Source organism: Lynx canadensis, chromosome C1, assembly GCF_007474595.2.
Source record: "Lynx canadensis isolate LIC74 chromosome C1, mLynCan4.pri.v2, whole genome shotgun sequence".
In the NCBI taxonomy this organism is placed as follows: domain Eukaryota; kingdom Metazoa; phylum Chordata; class Mammalia; order Carnivora; family Felidae; genus Lynx; species Lynx canadensis.
The window spans coordinates 47,219,640-47,236,522 of record NC_044310.1 but is presented as its reverse complement, the minus strand read 5'-3'; the positions used below and the strand labels follow the sequence as shown (position 1 = coordinate 47,236,522).

The 16,883-nt window shown below is 37.5% G+C and overlaps 1 protein-coding gene across 3 annotated transcripts in view; it reads left to right on the top strand.

Moving 5' to 3' along the window:
• The window catches only part of OMA1 (OMA1 zinc metallopeptidase), a 74,788-nt gene that overhangs the window by 43,482 nt on the left and 14,423 nt on the right, over nucleotides 1-16,883 (top strand). For all 3 annotated transcript variants that reach the window (XR_003970818.1, XM_030325087.1, XM_030325088.1), the window contains exon 8: nucleotides 14,088-14,237. Coding sequence is in view for 2 of the 3 variants with exons in the window: in XM_030325087.1 (XP_030180947.1) it covers nucleotides 14,088-14,237 (150 nt within the window). In the remaining variant the exon portion in view is untranslated. The remainder of the gene's footprint in view (nucleotides 1-14,087; nucleotides 14,238-16,883) is intronic.

Here is a 16,883-nt window from a genome sequence, read left to right as displayed (position 1 = left end):
TAGTTATAGATCTGATTCTGCTTTTTGTTTATTTTATTCATTTGTTTTTAGATTCCACATTAAATGAAATTATATGCTTTTTCTCAATCTGACTTTTTTCACTTAGCAATTTTTTTCACCCTGGTTCTCTACATGTTGTCACAAATAGCAAAATCTTATCCTTTCTTATGGCTGTGTAATAATTGCATTGTATGTATGTGTGTATATATATCACATCTTCTTTGTCCATTCATCTATCAATGAATATTTGGGCTGCTTTTATATCTTGTTCATTGTAAATAACGCTGCAGCAAACACTGGGGTGCATGTATCTTTTCAAATTAATGTTGTGTTTTCTTTGCATAAATAGCCAGTAATAGAATTATTAGATCATATGGTTTCTCTGTTTTTAATTTTTTGAGAAACTTTTATACTGTTTTTCACAGTGGCTGCAACAGTTTGCATTCCCACCAATAGTGTGTGAGGGTTGCTTTTACTCCATGTCCTCACCAACGCTTGTTATTTCTTGATTTTTGATTTTAGCTTTACTTATAGGTGTAAGGTGATATCTCATTTTGGTTTTGATTTGCATTTTCCTGATAATTAGTGATGTTAGCACTTTTTCATGTGTCTTTTGACCATTTGTATGCCTTTGGATAAAGATCTATTCAGGTCTTCTGCCTGTTTTTTAATTGGGTTATTTAAGGGGTTTGTTTGTTTGTTTGTTTTGTTTTTTTTGGTGTGGAGGTATTTAAGAAGTTCTTTGTGTATTCTGGATAGTAACCCTTTATCAGATATATCATTTGCAAATATCTTTTCCCATTCAGTAGGTTGACTTTTTGTTTTGTTGATGGTTTTCTTCTCTGTACAAAAGCTCTCTATTTTACTGTAGTCCTAAGAGTTTATTTTCTCTTTTGTTTCTCTTGGCTTAGGAGACATATCTAGAAAAATATTTCTATGACCAATGTTAAAGAAATTACTGCCTGTGTTCTCTTCTAGGATTTTTATGTTTTCAGGTCTCACGTTTAGGTCTTTAATCCATTTTATTTTTGTGTATGGTTTTAGAAAGTGGTCTAGTTTCATTCTTTTCTATGTACCTGTCCAGTTTTCTCAGCACCATTTATTGAAGAGACTGCCTTTTCCCCATTGTATAATTTCTCCTCCTTTGTCATAGATTAATTTACCATATAAGTATGGGTTTATTTCTGGGCTTTCTATACCATTGATCTATATGCCTATTTCTGTTCCATTGATCTATATGCCTATTTTTGTGTCATATTTTCATTTTTAAATTATTTTTTCTATTTTTTTTGTTTATTTCTTTGTTTGTTTTTGTTGTTCAGTTTCATTGCTCTTCATTACCCAGTCTTCTGGATTGCTGATCTGTTTTTCTGAATTCTCTAATCTGCTTTTGATTCCCTCTAGTGTATTTTACATTTCAGTTATTGTATGGTCAGCACTGACTGGCTCTTTTTTATATTTTCTATTTCTTTATTGAAGTTCTCACTGAAGTTTATCCACTTTTCTCTCAAGTCTGGTGAATATGAACATTACATTGAACTCTTCATCAGATAGATTACTTACCTCTATTTCATTTAGTTCTTTTCCTAGGGTTTGTCTTGTTCTCTTGTTTGGAACACAGTCCTCTGTCTTCTCGTTTTGTCTAACTCTCTGTGTTTGTTCCTGTGTATTAATTAGGTCAGATATGTCTCTTGGTCTTGAAAGTAGTGGCCTATATCAAAGGTGTCATGTAGTGCCCAGTAGCACAGTCCCTCCTGGTCACCAGAACCAGGTGCTCTAGGGGTATTCCCTGTGTTGTGGCTTGGTTGTGAATACTGAGGGTGTGTTGGTGGCCGGAGCTGGCCTTTAGCCTTCCCATCAACAACAAGTGACTGAAACTACGGTGGGCACGCTGGTGGACATGGCTTGCCCCTCGTGCAGCTGGCTGAGGATTGGTGGCAGTCACTTTGGGTATGTTGGTAGATGGGGCCAGCCCTCAGCCTCGTTGTCCGTGATGACCTCCTGTGACTGCTGTAGGTGCACTGGTGGGCAGGGCTTGTCACCTGGCTGAGAAACCTGGCTGTAGGTACTATAGCCGTGCTAGGGGGTGGGATTTATTGCTCCCCTCTCCTGGACAGCAGTCACTTCAAAGGGGCACTGCTCCTGGCCTGGCTGCTTGCCATGTGTGGCAGGGCGGTTGCTGCTTTGGAGTACCTGCTGGGGTAGGTTTGTAGAGGAATGCTGAAATGGGGCAGATGGTCCAGCACAGTGATGGAGTGTGTCAGAACTGGTTCCTACAACATCCAGCCAATGAGGCTAAAAGAGGACAAGAAGAATGGAGCCTGTCATCACTTCTGTTCCCAGAGAAATCTGCAGATTCCTACTGCTCTGGCATATATCCTAAAATCAGACACTAAATCACCTTCATGTATAACACAGATGCTTTTCAAATTGGTGCTTCTGTGCTGGGTCTCTGACTGAGTAATACAGGGCCCTGGCTTTTTAAGCACAGAGACTCGGTTCCCTATAGCCTTCTGGCTCCCCTGGAATTTAGCCCCTTTGATTTTCAAAGCCACGTGTTATGGGGATTTGCCTTCTTGGTTCGGGTCCTCAGGGTTGGAAGGGCCAGATGTTGGGCCTGATCCCCTACCTCTTCCACACCTGTTACTATTTCTCCTCTGTACTGATTGCTATGCCATAAGTTTGGTTCCCTACTGTGTCTGTGCCCCTCCTACCCTTCTTGTTGTGACCTTCCCTTTATGTCTTCAGTTGTGGAAGATCTGTTCTGTCAGTCTTCAGGTCATTTACACCGTGAGTTGCGCAGCATGTAGTTCTTGCCTTGATATATCCATGGGAGGAGATAATCTTAGGATCCTCCTACTCTGCCATTTCTCCTCACTCCCCCTGTTCTACAGTTCTTTCAGTAAGCTCTTGGGTTCGGTTTGCTAGTATTTTATTGAGGGGTTTTGCATCTGTGTTTATCAGGACATTTGGTCTGCAGTTTTCTTAATATTTCTTAATGTCTGGCTTTGGTATCAAGATATTGCTGACCTTGCAAAATGATTGGAAGTGCTTCCTCCTTGTCAACTTTTATGTATGATTTTGACAAGGATTGGTGTCAGTTCTTCTTTAGATGTGTGGTAGAATTAATTTGTGAAGCCCATCTGGTTCTGGATGTTTCTTTCTTGTTAGATGATTGAATCTTCTTGCTTGTTTTAGGTTTGGTTAGATTTTCTGTTTCTTAATGATTTGGTCTGAGTAGGTTTTATGTTTCCAGGATTTATCCATTTCTTCTAGATTATGCAGTTTGGGGGCATGTAACTGTAGTTTTCTCTTAGCATCTTGTTTATTTCTGTGACTTTAGTTGTAATGTCTACTCTTTCATTTCTGACTTTGTTTATTTGAGTCTTTTTTTTTTTTTAGTTCTAGCTAAAAGTTTGTTAATTCAGTTATCTTTTCAAAAGGTTAGCTGTTATTCATTGATTTTTTTTCTATTGGCTTTACTTTTCTCTATTTTGTTTATTTCTCCTATAATCTTTATTATTTACTTCCTTCTGCTAACTTTGTACTTACTTTCTTCTTTTTACAGTTCCTTGAGGTATAAAGTTGGGTTGTTTATTTGGGATTTTTTTAATGTAGATGTTTATTGCTATAAACTCCCCTATTACTGCATTGTGTAAGTTTTAATATGTTGTATTTTTGTTTTTGTTTGTTGCAAAAATATTTTGTAATTTACCTTTTCATTTTTAATTTTACCCATTGGTTGTTCAGGAGTGTGTCATTTAATTTGCACATATTTGTGAATATTCAGTTTTCCTTCAGCTGTTGAATTCTACTTTCATTTCATTGTGGCTGGAAAAGATACTTTTTGTGACCTAACATGTGATCTGTCCTGAAGAATGTTCTATGTATGCTTGAGAAGATGAGTATCTGCTTATGTTAATGTATATATGTATTAGATAAATTTGGTCTATAGTGTTAAAGTCCACTGTTTCCATCTTAATTTTTCTATCTGAATGTTCTGTGCATTACTTAAAGTAGCTTCTAGCATTCTCCCACTGCTATTGTATTGCTATCTGTTTCTCCCTTCAGTTCTATCAATGTTTATCTATTTAGATGCTCTGATGTTGGGTGCATATATATTTATAATTATTATAGTGTCCATGTTTATTGATCCTTTTGTCATTATATAATGGCCCTTTTCTCCTGTGACAATTTTTGTTTTTAAGTCTGTTTTGTCTGATTTAAGTATAGCCACCTCCACTTTCTTTTGGTTACTAATTGCATAGTATATTTTTTTCCTAGTCCTTCACTTTAAACCTGTGTGTGTCCTTGTATCTTTTTATTTTATTTTTTATTTTTTAAAATTTATATCCAAATTAGTTAGCATATAGTGCAACAATGATTTCAGGAGTAGATTCCTTACCCATTAGCCCATCCCCCCCTCCCACAACCCCTCTAGTAACCCTCAGTTCTCCATATTTATGAGTCTCTTCTGTTTTGTCCTCTTCCCTGTTTTTATATTATTTTCGTTTCCCTTCCCTTATGTTCACCTGTTTTGTCTCTTAATGTCCTCATATGAGTGAAGTCATATCATTTTTGTCTTTCTCTGACTAATTTTACTTAGCATAATACCCTCCACTTCCATCCACACAATTGCAAATGGCAAGATTTCATTCTTTTTGATTGCCGAGTAATACTCCATTGTATATATATTCCACATCTTCTTTATCCATTCATCCATTGATGGACATTTGGGCTCTTTCCATATTTTGGCTATTGTTGATAGTGCTGCTATAAACACGGGGGAGCATGTGTCCCTTTGAAACAGCACACCTGTATCCCGTGGATAAATGCCTAGTAGTGCAATTGTTGGGTTGTAGGGTAGTTCTATTTTTAGTTTTTTGAGGAATCTCCATTGTGTCCTTATATCTTTTTTTTTTTTTTTTCTTTCAACGTTTATTTATTTTTGGGACAGAGAGAGACAGAGCATGAACGGGGGAGGGGCAGAGAGAGAGGGAGACACAGAATCAGAAACAGGCTCCAGGCTCTGAGCCATCAGCCCAGAGCCTGACGCAGGGCTCGAACTCACAGACCGCGAGACCGTGACCTGGCTGAAGTCGGACGCTCAACCGACTACGCCACCCAGGCGCCCCCTTATATCTTAAATGAGTCTCTGGTAGACTGCATTTGGTTAGATCTATTTTTTAATTCTCTCAGACATTATTTTTTGAGTGAGGAGTTTCATGCATTGACATTTAAAGTTATTACTGATAGGGAAAGAACTTACTGTTGCTATTTTAATTGTTTTCTCTTTGTCTTAATAGTTCTTTAGTCCTTTTGTCACTGTGGTTTGCTGATATTTGTATTGATATTCTTTGATTCCTGTCTTTTTCTTTTGTGTATCTTATATAGGTACTCCATGGTTAACGTGGGACTTACATAAAATGTTTTATAGTTAAAATAGCTTATTTTAAGCTGATAAGAGTTACATACAAAAACCCTATGCTTTTACTTTTCCTCCCCCCACCACACCTTATGTTATTGATCTCGCAGTTCACATATTTCTATATTGTATATGCGTTAACATATTCTTGTTATTTTCTTTTGTTTTTTATCTAATAATTTATTTATTTTTTATAATTTACGTCCAAGTTAGTTAGCCCATGGTGCAACAATGATTTCAAGAGTACATTCCTTAAGCCTTAGCCCATAGCCCCTCCCTCAACTCCTCCAGCAATTCTGTTTGTTCTCTATATTTAAGAGTCTCTTATGTTTTGTCTCCCTCCCTGTTTTTATATTATTTTTGCTTCCCTTCCCTTATGTTTATCTGTTTTGTATCTTAAAGTCCTATAGGAGTGAAGTCATATGATATTTGTCTTTCTCTGACTAATTTCACTTAGCATAATACACTCCAGATACATCCACTTTGTTGCAAAAGGCAAGATTTCATTCTTTTTGATTGCCGAGTAATACTATATTGTATGTATATATATACCACATCTTCTTTATCCATTCATCTGTTGTTGGACATGTGGACTTTTTCCATACTTTGGCTATTGTCAATAGCGCTGCTATAAACATTGGGGTGCATATGCCCCCTTTGAAACAACTCACCTGTATCCCTTGGATAAATATCTAGGAGTGCAGTATCTGGGTTGTAGGGTAGTTCTATTTTTAGTTTTTTGAGGAACCTCCATACTTTTTTCCAGAGTAGCCACACCAGTTTACATTCCCACCAGCAGTACAAAAGAGATCCTCTTTCTCCCCATCCTCACCAACATCTGTCGTTGCCTGAGTTGTTAATGTTAGCATTCTGACAGGTGTGGGGTGGTATTCAATGTGGTTTTGATTTGTATTTCCCTGATGATGAGTGATGTTGAGCATTTTTTCACGTGTCGGTCCGCCATCTGGATGTCTTCTTTGGAGAAGTGTCTATTCATGTCTTTTGCCCATTTCTTCACTGTGTTAGTTTTTTGGGTGTTGAGGTTGATAAGTGCTTTATAGATTTTGGATACTAACCCTTTATCTGATAGGTCATTTGCAAATATCTTCTCCCATTCCATCAGTTGCCTTTTAGTTTTGCTGATTGTTTCCTTCACTGTGCAGAAGCTTTTAATTTTGATGAAGTCCCAATAGTTCATTTTTGCTTTGGTTTCCCTTGCCTCTGGAGACATGTTGAGTAAAGAGTTGCTGCGGCCGAGGTCAAAGAGGTTTTTCCTGCTTTCCCCTCTAGGATTTTGATGGCTTCTTGTCTTGTGTTTAGGTCTTTCATCCATTTTGAGTTTATTTTTGTGTATGGTGTAAGAAAGTGGTCCAGGTTCATTTTTCTGCATGTCGCTATCCAGTTTTCCCAGCACCACTTGCTGAAGAGACTGTCTTTATTCCATTGGATATTCTTTCCTGCTTTGTCAAAGATTAGTTGGCCATACGTTTGTGGGTCCACCTCTGGGTTCTCTATTCTGTTCTATTGATCTGAGTGTCTGTTTTTGTGCCAGTACCATACTGTCTTGATTACAGCTTTGTAATACATCTTGATATCTGGGATTGTGATACCACCGGCTTGGTTTTTCTTATTCAAGATTGCTTTGGCTATTCAGGGTCTTTTGTTCTAGCTCTGTGAAGAATGCTGGTGTTATTTTGATAGGTATTGCATTGAATATGTAGATTGCTTTGGGTAATATTGACATTTTAACAGTATTTGTTCTTCCTATCTAGGAGCATGGAATATTTTTTTTTGTCTTCTTCAATTTCTTTCATAAGCTTTCTATAGTTTTCAGTATATAGATTTCTCACCTCTTTGGTTAGGTTTATTCCTAGGTATTTTATTTTTGGTGCAATTGTAAATGGGATTGGCTCCTTGATTTCTCTTTCTATGACTTTATTATTGGTGTATAGGAATGTAACCGATTTCTGTGCATTGATTTTATGTCCTGCGAATTTGCTGAATTCATGGATCACTTTTTTTTTTTTTCAACGTTTATTTATTTTTGGGACAGAGAGAGACAGAGCATGAACAGGGGAGGGGCAGAGAGAGAGGGAGACACAGAATCGGAAACAGGCTCCAGGCTCTGAGCCATCAGCCCAGAGCCCGACGCGGGGCTCGAACTCACGGACCGCGAGATCGTGACCTGGCTGAAGTTGGACGCTTAACCGACTGCGCCCCCCAGGCGCCCCCATGGATCACTTCTAACAGTTTTTTGGTGGAATCTTTTGGGTTTTCCATATAGAGTATCATGTCATCTGCGAAGAGTGAAAGTTTGACTCCCTCCTGGCTGATTTGGATGCCTTTTATTCCTTTGTGTTGTCTGATTGCTGAGGCTAAGACTTCCAATACTGTGTTGGATAACAATCGAGAGTAGACATCCCTATCTTGTTCCTGACCTTAGGGGGAAAGCTCTCAGTTTTTTCCCATTGAGGATGGTATTAACATTGGGTCTTACATATATGGCTTTTATGATCTTGAGGTATGCTCCTTCTATCCCTACTTTCTTGAGTGTTTTTATCAAGAAAGGATGTTGTATTTTGTCACATGCTTTCTCTGCATCTATTGAGAGGATCGTGTGGTTCTTGTCCTTTCTTTAATCAATGTGATATATCACATTGATTGTTTTGCAGATATTGAACCAGTCCTGCATCCCAAGTATAAATCCCACTTAGTTGTGGTGAATAATTCTTGTAATGTATCATTAGATATGGTTGGCTAGTGTCTTGTTGAGGATTTTTGCATCCATGTTTATCAGGGAAATTCGTTTGTAGTTCTCCTTTTTAGTGGGGTCTTTGTTTTTGGAATCCAGGTAATGCTGGCTTCACAGAAAGAGTTTGGAAGTTTTCCTTCCATTTCTATTTTTTGGAAAAGCTTCAAGAGAATAGGTGATAACTGTTCTTTAAATGTTTGGTAGAATTCCCCTGGAAAGCCATCTGGCCCTGGACTCTTGTTTTTTGGGAGATTGTTGATTACTAATTTGATTTCATCACTGGTTATGGGTCTGTCCAAATTATCTATTTCCTCCTGTTTCAGTTTTGGTAGTTAATATGTTTCTAGGAATTTGTCCATTTCTTCCAGATTGCCCATTTTATTGATGTCTAATTGTTCATAATATATTCTTATTGTTTGTATTTCTGCTGTGTTTGTTGTGATCTCTCCTCTTTCATTCTTGATTTTATTTATTTGTGTCCTTTTTTCTTTTTTGATCACACTGGCTAGGGGTTTATCAGTGTTTTTAATTCTTTCAAAGAACCAGCTCCTGGTTTCATTGATCTGTTATGTTTGTTGTTGTTGTTGTTTTGTTTTGTGGTGGTTTTTTTTTTTTGGTTTCGATAGTATTGATTTCTGCTCTAATCTTTATTATTTCCTGTCTTCTGCCGGTTTTGGGTTTTATTTGCTGTTCTTTTCCCAGCTCTTTGAGGTGTAAGGTTCGGTTGTGTATCTGAGACCTTTCTTCCTTATTTAGGAAGGCCTGGATTGCTATATACTTTCCTCTTATTACCGCCTTTGCTGTGTCCCAGAGGTTTTGGCTGTGGTGTTATCATTTTCATTGGCTTCCGTGTACTTTTTAATTTCCTCTTTAACTTCTTGGTTAGCCTATTCATTCTTTAGTAGGATGGTCTTTAGTCTCCAAATATTTGTTATCTTTCCAAATTTTTTCTTCTGGTTGATTTTATGTTTCATAGCATTGTGGTCTGAAAATATGCATGGTATGATTTCAATCTTTTTGTACTTGTTGAGGGCTGATTTGCATCCTAGTATGTGATCTCTTCTGGAGAATATTCCATGTGCACTGCAGAAGAATGTGTATTCTGCTGCTTTAGGATGAAATGTTCTGAATATATCTGTTAAGTGCATCTGGTCCTGTGTGTCATTCAAAGCCATTGTTTTCTTGTTGACTTTTTGTTTAGATGATCTGCCCATTTCTGTAAGTGGGGTATTGAAGTCCCCTACTATTATGGTCTTATTATCAACGCATTTATTTATGTTTGTGATTAATTGATTTATATATTTGGGTGCCACCACATTTGGAGCATAAATGTTTACAATTGTTGGGTCTTCTTGGCGGATAGACCCCTTAATTATGATATAATGCCCTTTTTCATCTCTTGTTACAGTCTTTATTTTAAAATCTAGATTTCTGATACAAGTGTGGGTACTACGGCTTTCTTTTGTTGACCATTAGCATGATAGATGGTTCTCCATCCCCTTACTTTCAATCTGAAGTTGCCTTTAGGTCTAAAGTGGGTGTCTTGTAAACAGCGTATAGATGGAACTTGTTTTCTTATCCATTCTGTTACCCTGTGTCTTTTGATTGGAGCATTTAGTCCATTGACGTTTAGAGTGAGTACTGAAAGATATGAATTTATTGCCATTATGTTGCTTATAGAGTTGGAGTTTCTGGTGGTGTTCTCTGGTCTTTTCTAATCTGTTTTGCTTTTGGACTGTGGTTTTTTTGTTTTGTTTTGTTGTTTTTGTTTTTGTTTTTTCTGTCTTTTCTCCCCTCAGAGAGTCCCCCTTAAAATTTCTTGCAGGGCTGGTTTGGTGGTCACAAACTCCTTTAATTTTTGTTTGTCTAGGAAACTTTTCATCTCTCCTTCTATTTTGAATGACAGCCTTGCTGGATAAAGAATTCTTGGCTGAATATTTTTCCAATTCAGCTCATTGAATATATCCTGCCACTCCTTTCTGGCCTGCCAAGTTTCTGTGGATAGGTCTGCTGCAAACCTGATCTGTCTTCCCTTGTAGGTTAAGGACTTTTTTTCCCTTGCTACTTTCATGATTCTTTCCTTGCCTCAGTATTTTGTGAATTTGATTATGATATGCCTTGTTGATGGTCGGTTTTTGTTGAATCTAATGGGAGTCCTCTTTGCTTCCTGGATTTTGATATCTGTGTCTTTCCCCTGGTTAGATAAGTTTTCCACTTTGATTTGCTGACATAAGTTTTCTACCCCTTTTCCCCTCTTCTCATTTTCTGGGACCTCTATGATTCTGATATTACTCCTTTTTGATGAGTCACCGAGTTCTCTAATTTCTATATCATGCTCTTTTGCCTTAGTCTCCCTCTTTTTTTCTGCCTCATTTTCTCCCTAAGTTTCCTCTGTATTGCTGATTTGCTGCTCTGCCGGATCCATCCTTGCCCCTGTGGTATCCATTTGAGATTGAAGCTCATTTATAGCATTTTTTATTTCATCCTGAGTAGCTTTACTTCTTTTATCTCTGCAGAAAGGGATTCTAATCTTATCTCAACCCTAGCTCGTATTCTTATTATTGTGACTCTAAATTCTGGTTCAGACATCTTGTTTGTATCTGTATTCATTACGTCCCTGGCTGTCATTTCTTCCTTTTCTTTGTTTTGTGGTAAATTCCTTTGTTTTGTCATTTTGAAGGAAAAAAAAGGAATTAATAAAGTAAAAAAGAAAAAAAACCCTTAAAATTAAAATATTAAAAACGTTCAAAGAAATCAAATAAAGGATGCTAGATCCTCAGTGTCTTTTGGTCTGGTTGTTGAAACAAGCTGGACAGATTAGAGAAAAAAGGGAAAGATAAGAAAAGATAACAAAGACAAAAGAAAAAGAAAGGAAAAAGGAAAACGTTTGAAAATTTGAAAAATGAATACAATAAAATAAAATGAAATGATGAAAGTAAAATAGAATTTTAAAAATTTATGAAAAAGTAAAAAATATAGTAGAAAAAAATGAAAGAAAAATCTTTTTAATAATAATGGAAAATAAAAATAAATTCTTTCTTTCTGTATTCAAAAATGAGAAAAGAGAAAAAAATTGAATAAAAGGACCAGCAAACAGAATTAAGAATGATACAACTGGTTTCCCGTAGAAGTCAAGCTATGAAGCAGTTTATAGTCTGTAAACTAAGCAGGTTGAGAGTCTTGTGTTTGTCAAGAGCACTGTTGGCCCAGTTGGGCGGGGTTTAGTGTAATGGCTCAGTTCTCCACTAGATGGTGCTGCTTAGCTTACTGGGGTGGATTGCTGTGGTGTGTTTAGGCATGTATGTGCATGCATGGGAGGGGTGAAAATGGTGTCACCCTGCTACCCAGTCTCTAGTATCAGAACTCTGTGCTCTCCACAACTGGCAGTCAAGCACCCCTCCTTAGTCTCCGGCTTGTGTCCCCTCCCCACTTCTGCACTGTCTGTGACTAAGCTGTCAGGCTGCCAGGTAGCACCTCCATCCTGAGTTTTATCTCAGATGTGGCTGTGTTTCCCAACACCTCACTTCTGAGGGACTGTGGCTTTGACCCACTCAGATCCTCTGGCGGAGGGTCTCGCTGAGCAATGGCTGGGTGTGGACCACCCCCGGAATGTTTGCAAGACTGTGCTGCTGCTGATGCCCAGAGACTGCCCCTGGGTGCCAGCCCGCCTCAGAAAATGTTTGCATGATCTTTTACCAGCAGTGTTTCAGGGTTTATGGAAAATCACAACACGCATCTGGCTCCAGGCTTTGCTCTTAACATCCTTGTTCCAACACCAGGGAATGTGGTTGTTCTCCGGGGTCTGCTGGTACCTTTGCCTGTGGGGTGGCTGCACAGCCTCTACCAAATGTCCCCAGCAGGGGAACTGCCACTCCCCATGTGTCCCATGGACCCCTTGGACCTTGGTCTCTGCTCTTGGGGATTCATCCTTCCCACCAGAACACTGCCAGGTATTGAGCTGCAGAGTTTCAGACTGTGCTCCCCCTCTTTATAGAGTCTTAATGGAATTTAAACCCTCTACTTTCTCCTTTCTCCCTTTTTTGTTCAGTCCCTGTGGCTGTTTCCACTTTTCCACTTTCTCTCCAGCTCCTTTTGGTGGGGGGTGCTTTTCCCATACTCTCCCTCCCCCCCCGTCTCTGTCCTCTCTCTGCAAGTAAAAACAGCTCCCTGCCCTCTGTGGCTTCTCTCCTCTGGTTCACCTCTCCATGCTGTGTACCTGCCTAGTTCTGTGGTTCAGGTTGTGCAAATTGTTGTGTTAATCCTCAGGTCAGTTTTCTAGGTGTGTAAGATGGTTTAGTGTTCATCTGGCTGCATTTCATGGAGTAGAGACGCAAAAAATCTTCCATGTTGTTCTGCCATCTTGGCATGATGGATTAGATTTTAAAACCTCTCTTTTATGAAAACAAAATACTAATTTGTGTGGAAGATTTTTGCCCTCAATACGTGTTCTTAATATATATCATACTGACAATAATGGGTTATCTTTGGGAGTGAGTGTACTGTCAGTGTTATACATGGAGAGAGAGGGTGGGCATTCTCTTCTGGGCTTCTCTAATACTATATTTTATGAGCTTTTTTAAAAGTAATGAGTATATTATTCTTTTATTAAAATACTGATAGAAATTTTTTTTTCATTCCTATGCCTTTTTCTTTGTTTCTTGCTACTTCTTTTTTGCTTTTTTTAAGTTTTTAATTCCAGTTTTCATACAGTGTTATATTGGTTTCAAGTGTATAAATACAGTGATTCAACACTTCGATACAACACCTGGTGCTCATCACAAGTGCATTCCTTCATCCCCATCACCTGTTTAACCCATTCCTCCTCTTTCTCCCCTCTAGTATGAGTGTGGCTTGTATAATTAAGAATCTGTTTCTTGTTTTGTGTCAAGTTTTTTCCTTTGCTTGTTTGTTTTGTTTCTTTTTTTTTCAGTGTTTATTTATTTTGAGGGATCACAAGTGAGAGACGGGCAGAGAGAGAATCCCAAGCAGGCTCCACGCTGTCAGCACAGAGCTTGACCTGGGGCTTGAACCCACAAACTGAGGTTGTGACCTGAGTCGAAATCAAGAGTTGGACAGTTAACTGACTGAGCCACCCAGGCGCCCCTGTTTTGTTTCTTAAATTCCACATATGAGTGAAATCATATGGTATTCATCTTCCTCTGACTGACTTACTACACTTAGCAGTAGGTCTTCAAGTTCCATCCATGTAATTGCAAATTGCAAGATTTCATTCTTTTTCATGACTGAATAATGTTTCTTTGTATATATATGCCACATCTTCTTTATCCATTCATCAATTGATGGACACATGAGCTGCTTCCATATTTTGGCTATTGTAAATAATGCTGCTGTAAACACAGGGGTGCAAATATCCTTTCAAATTCATGCTCTTGTATCTTTTGGTTAAATACCCAATGGTGCATTGCTGGATCATAAAGTAGTTCTATTTGTAACTTTCTGAGGAGTCTCCATACTGTTTCTCACTGTGACACCAGTTTGCAGTCCCACTAACAGGGCGCCAGTGTTCCTTGTTCTCTACATCTTCACCAACACCTGTTGTTTCTTATGTTTTTGATTTTAGCCATTCTGACAGGTGTGAAGTGATATCTTGTTGTTTTGACTTGTATTTCCCTGATGATAAGTGACAATAGGCATCTTTTCATGTTCTGTTGGCTATCTGGATGTCTTCTTTGGAAAAATCTCTCTTCATGTCTTCTGCCCATTTTTTTAATTGGTTTATTTGTTTTTTGGATGTTGAGTTTTTATATTTTGGATACCAGTCCTTGATCAGATATATCATGTGCAAATAATGGTAGAAAATGCCTTTAAAATGTAATGACATAAAGATAAATTTTTAAAAATGTTCTCATAACTAAGTTCATTTTTTTCTGTCATTAATTCTTGTTCTAGGCTTGTGTGGACGTCAGAGCCAGTTCAGTGTTTTGGCAGCAGATGGAATTTGCAGATAGCCTCCAGGGTCATCCCAAGTTGCCAGAATGGTTATCCACACACCCTTCTCATGGAAATCGAGCTGAACACTTGGATAGACTCATACCTCAGGTGAGCTAAGACTGTATAAGGCAAGACTTTATTTTTACTGTATCACTTATTTTTAATGTTGTTACTTCTTATGTTTAGAAAAAGAGAGTTCTAGTCTAGCCTATCAATTATTTTGATTACTGTAATCATGGGTTATCAGTTTTCAAAAGACTTGACTGAAAAGTAAAATCCTGTTTGTCCACAGTCTTGGGGAATAAATTGGAGTAGAGTTGACTTTTCTTGTTGGTGGATGGTTTAACCTTTTTAGTATCATACCTTTTAAACTTAACTGATTTGGCTAAAGTCTAAGACTCAAGGCACATTTTTTTTCAACATATTGATCCTAATTTAGTATCTTCTTGGTGATTTAACCTTTGTTAAAAAGCTTGTTAAAAATACCCATTAATGACTTGTACACAATTTTTAGGTCAGTTGGTTATCTTGATATTGATGCTAGAATTTGTTTTCTTAGAAAAAAAATCTCTTTGTATTAGTTTCTTTTTAGTTATTTGTTTATAAAGGTAAAGTATGTGCTATGTAGTGTTTTGGTTTTTTTGTTTGTTTGCTTTTGGGTAGAACTCCTGAATGGATCAAGTTGAAGCAGCTTTCCCTCAAGTAGTTTTTACTATCTTCTGAAAATCTTTTGACTTAACATCATTCAAAATGTGTTCTTTAGTTATCACATCAGTGCAGAATGCATGTCAGACATCTCTAAGCCAGGCTACATCTCTTTTCTGTTTCACTTGCATTAAATTTGCTGGTTGGTTGTAAAAGCGGAATATTCTTTAGAATTTAAGAATTGGTATTGGGCTGTTTGCTAAAGGATAACAACAGATCCAGGTGTATTATAAAAGTATCTTTCAGTATAACTTCAAATTCAACTTAAGAAATATTGAGTACATATTATAAGAAAGAAATGATGCTAGTAGGTACAGGGGATACAATAGAAGTAAGATATGGTTCTTGATACTTTCATGCTAAGTACAAATTGATTCTTAATACAACAGGGAATATGACCTCTCATAAGAAAAGTTGAAATGTAGTGGTATGCAATTTGAAGGAATAGTAGCCTGCATCTGGTTTAAGATAAGAAACAATCACAAGATTCATTCATTAATTTATGTGATCAGTATTTGTTGATACTCATTACTAATCTCCTATTCTGTGTTCTATTGCTGGGAATGAGCAAGGACAAAACAGGCTTTGCTTTCTTGGAGCTAGCATTTTACTTAGGTAATACAAATAATAAACAAACATACGTGTGGTATGTCAAGTGGTGATAAGCACGATGGGAAATATAAAGCATGTCAAAGGTAATAGAGAGGGCTGGGCAGTGGAGAAAGTCTGCTAGTTTCTGTTCATGTGTTAAGAAGGGCCTCACTGAATAGAACCTGGAAAGAAGCCAGGGAGCCAATCTTATGCATATTTGGAGGGAGTCTTTTAAGCTGAGGAAGCAGCAAGTGCACAGGACCTAAAATGAAAGCATGTTGGGTGTGTTCATGGAATAGCAAGGAAGACATTGGGGCTGAATGGAGTAAGGAAAGGTGGGAGAATGCTTGAAACTTAAGGGGAACAGACGATGGAAGGTCATCTAAATCACTGTAAGGACTTGACTTTTATGTCAAGTGATGGGGGAAAGCTAGTAGAGGGTTTTCAGCAGAGTTGACCTGACTCCTGTGTTTTACAGTGATCACTGGGGCTCCTGTGTGGAGAGTGGACTGTAGTGGGGAAAGGGCAGAATCAGAGAGACTAGTAGGCTCTTGCAATAATCCTAGTAAGACGTTATGGAGGTGGAAGAGAGAAAGAGAAGTGGTGAGATTTTGGATATATCTTGAAAGGAATAATGAGAGAATTTGTTGACAGTTTGGGCATACTTTGTACCTTTCATGAGTACTGGGGGATAGCCAGACCTTTCTAAATATACTTCGTTTATATTCCTAATTTGAAGGAAAAAATTTTGAGAAAGAAACATAAGTGAAATTTACTTGATATAATGTATAATAATCCTTCATCTTAAAATAGGGCAACATAGAACTGGTATCGTATGTGTTTCATTAGTAATTTATGAGTGCTGAAGGTCACTGGCTCTGAGAATCTTCTTGGTCCTCCCTGAGACCCAGGACCTTGTACCACCTTGGGAGGTTTAGCCTGTCTCTAAAGTCATAATAACCACATGGTTTTCTTTCAGAATTTCTTTTCTTTGCATATTTGCTCAGTGAAATTCTAAAAGTATATGGTTTGCGTAAAGTGAATAATGACTTCTAGCCAACTTTCATCTGTCCTAAAGTCTGTAAGAAATATGCGTTAGAGAAGTCTTTAAAATAATAATGAATTGATTAGTAAGTATGAGGAAAAGTGATTGGAGAAGCAAACGTTATTTGGCAACCAATGATGAAAAACACAGGGAGATTTTTTTCTTCTAAAAATAAACTATCCTAGTTTAGAAACTTAATTTGAAAACCTCATATAATTTCTTATATTTTCCCCCCAAGTGATTAAATTCAATTTGAAAGTAATAAAACTCTACTACAATATTGGGAATAATTCAGTGGTTGAAGTGAAACTGATAGTACAAGAGTATATTGTTAATTAGAATACATAGTCATAATTCAGAGATTGGAATTCCCTAACATTGTAAGTCTAATTTCTGTAATGAAAGAAAGCAGT